Raw genomic sequence first — 3264 nt, 5'->3', positions numbered from 1 at the left:
TTAGCCAGGACGCGGGATTGGACAATTCAATAATAAGGAAACCCGGAAATACCAAAAAATTATCTTGGGCAGAACGATGACAAGGTCTAGAAGAATCATAACTATTTATTCCACAATTAAGCCCGTTCATAATAGTATACGGACACCGGTTACAGCTCGCTAGTCCGACGGCCCAATAGTCCGAAAGCCCAATAGTCCGAAAACCCAATAGTCCGAAAACCCACTAGTCCGAAAACCCACAGGGGATGGGGTACCGATCTATACCTAATGTTTAATTAATTAATTAATTAATTTTTAATTTTAATTTTAATTTTAATTTGTAGCTCTGTAGCGGCGCTCTGTAACGGCGCTCCCACTAAAGCTAGCCCCTCCTTCTGTAGCGACATCAAAGGTGCCCCTTCGTTCCCGCTACTGAAGGCACTCCCGCTACAGGAGGAATACTGCAGCAGGAGCGAAGGGGCTTCTCTGGTAGAGCTATGCGCCATGCTGCGGGCGCATTTTTATTTGCCGCATAACATATGTACAAGAGCAACCAATATACGCGGAAGGCCGCTGACTGACGACAAGTGTTGTATTGTATAGGGCTGCGTGCTAAATCGAGAGAGGCGCTTCTAGATCGCGAGAGATCGACGAGGCGTGCGGCCTATTACGCTCCTCGATATTATTGTAGTAACACGAGACTCCGTGACTCGTAAATATTCGTAGCCCACCGCGCACCCTAACCACCTAAACCCAGCTGGTTTAGGTGACCACCAGGAAGAAACCACCAGGAAGAAACCACTATAATGAAACCACCAGGAAGAGACCACCAGGAAGAAACTGGTTGGATTGAGGTGACGTCCGGGCTGTTTTAGGAAGCGTATAAATAGACACGGACATACAGAGGAGACACCATTATAGATTAGTTATTACATGGACAGTTACTATAGGTAAGATGTAGAGAACGGAAGACGAGACGCGGGACCTAGGCATGGGTACCTTGGTTGCCGTAGTATGTATATATTTGTGTGTTAGAAGGAGCAGTAATAAAGACAGAGTTCAATAACTAATCTGCGACTACGGCTCTATCTGACGAGACTTTACGCTGCTATTCTATACCTTGTTATCTACAAAACATCTCTACCATTTGCTAACTCTACGCTGCCACTCTACCTTGTTATCTACGAAACATCTCTACCATTTGCTAACTTTACGCTGCTACGATTCCGGAGCTGAGGTTATAACCTAAATAGAAATACAACACAAGTACAAGCCAAATTACATTATAGTAACACTGCGAGAACAAATGTTCAGTGTTCAAACGTATGGAACAGAACACATGTGTTCTAAATATAAAACAAAGAACATGAAAAGAAAGATTAACGTACATGGCAATGCAGGGAATTGTCATTTACAATACATAAATATAGAAAATAGATAGATAGATAGATTGTGTGTGTCTACATTGCAAACACTACATTGCATTGTGTGTGTCTATATACGTCGTACAACAGCAATATTCGGTGCCAGCAATGGTGCATGCTGCTTATACGATCTAATTTATACTTAGCGATGTCATCAGGTTTGGAAATACTTTTACATATTGTTTGCGCAGCCCTTGAATATGAAATATACTTTTTCATGGTACTTGGCCAACACTCGAATTGAGTGCATAGAAGGGGTTTATTATTAGTTATTTTGATATATTGAATATATTGCACGTAAATGTTATCGCAATGCAAGCGCATGTGATCAATAGCGCGATAGTGACATATGGAATTTCATAGCATTTATACATTTGCAGAATTCTTATAGTAAGATATTTCGTTTGATTAAATATTCAATCGATTTATTAAAGCTTTTCGCGCGAAATTAATCATGCCTCATCATGTACTCTGCCGTTAGCGCCACCGTGTGATGATTATTTGAACTGATGATTACAAAAATGATTACCAATTCTGCGCAGGTATCGTGCGGCTCATTTCATCGTCCGGACGCGCCTTGCGCAATCTCTTGACATTAAAAATGTATTTGAGGGACATATCAGATCTTATTCGTCTTACGTAACTACGACTATGTAATAAATGTGGGTTTAGTTCAATAATAATTTTGAATTTGGAAGGCATTTGGTAATACTATTATAGTGGTTTCATTACAGTATAATTATTGTCTACGTATATGAGGTTAATTCGTAATGACCATACCTGCTGAAACCGCAGTAGAGAATCCTGCGAAACGCTCGTTGAAACTCACGCGACGAGCAAGCGTAGATGACTGGGTTGAGGCAGCTGTTGCAATATCCGAGCCAGAAAAATATTTTGAATATAAGTTCCGGTATTTTGCATTTCTCCCCACAAACTGCGCCTGAAAAATGAGTAATAATCATATGTTATTGCGTTGAAGTATCGGAGCGCATACATAACGAATTACAAGTCAAACTCTAGTGAACTAGCAATTAAGCTCAGGAAGAATAATACGTCAAAAAACGTCCCGCAAGCTGAGGTGCGCTTGGAAATAACAGTTGCATTGTATATAACACATGGTCAACTTCAAGCGGCGGCAATTGTTCAAAGATGATTATTTTCACGATCATTAATAGGCATAGATTTATACAGGATAAGCAATCTGTCTCTTTCAGTATAACTCATATAGCTTGACATATGAGACAGGTTTGTGTCTAGGAGAAGATATCTGCCAAGATAGAGTAGAAAAGACCGACGCCACCGACACTTCCTCGTATTGGTAGATAAAGAGTAACAACAAAAGACGAATCTATATATATCGCCAAGACGTTTTTAAATTACGATTTTTATTTATTTTAATTCAAAAATAAAAACGCAGTGTGGATATAGTACCCCTATCTGCACGTGCGCGCTACACAATCTCATGCGTCTGACTCGATGATCAGATGTCCATACACTGACGTTTCATAAAATACATGATATACGTTTTGTGATAACCACGGTATTGACTGCCATGCATTCAATTCATATTTCTTTTCAATATTCGATACACATGATCATTTATGTGTAAATCTTCACTGTTTGTCTATTCCCTCACTGTTTACTTGTTCGTGTTGTGGCGCTTTTTTTGAGTAGAGTAGAAGGACGAGTCTAAATGTAATGTGGACGTAGGAGCTGCATCATCGAGAGAGCATCAAACTGGATATGCATCATCCACAGTGCATAAAAACGATAATTTTCTACATGATGACGTATAGGATGCGGCGTTAAAAAGCAGAGCTTTTAAAACGGCGTATTTCGACGCACCGCATGCATGCATGCG

At 40.1% G+C, this 3264-nt stretch overlaps 1 protein-coding gene across 1 annotated transcript in view; it reads right to left on the bottom strand.

Annotated features, from left to right (window-relative positions):
• The window catches only part of LOC106805782 (alpha-1A adrenergic receptor-like), a 39449-nt gene that overhangs the window by 789 nt on the left and 35396 nt on the right, over positions 1-3264 (bottom strand). The window contains exon 3 of the mRNA XM_014807506.1: positions 2184-2326. Coding sequence (XP_014662992.1) covers positions 2184-2326 — 143 coding nt within the window. The remainder of the gene's footprint in view (positions 1-2183; positions 2327-3264) is intronic.

This window comes from Priapulus caudatus, unplaced genomic scaffold (assembly GCF_000485595.1).
Source record: "Priapulus caudatus unplaced genomic scaffold, Priapulus_caudatus-5.0.1 Scaffold127, whole genome shotgun sequence".
Taxonomy (NCBI): Eukaryota; Metazoa; Priapulida; class Priapulimorpha; order Priapulimorphida; family Priapulidae; genus Priapulus; species Priapulus caudatus.
This window is presented reverse-complemented; position numbering and strand designations above follow the sequence as displayed.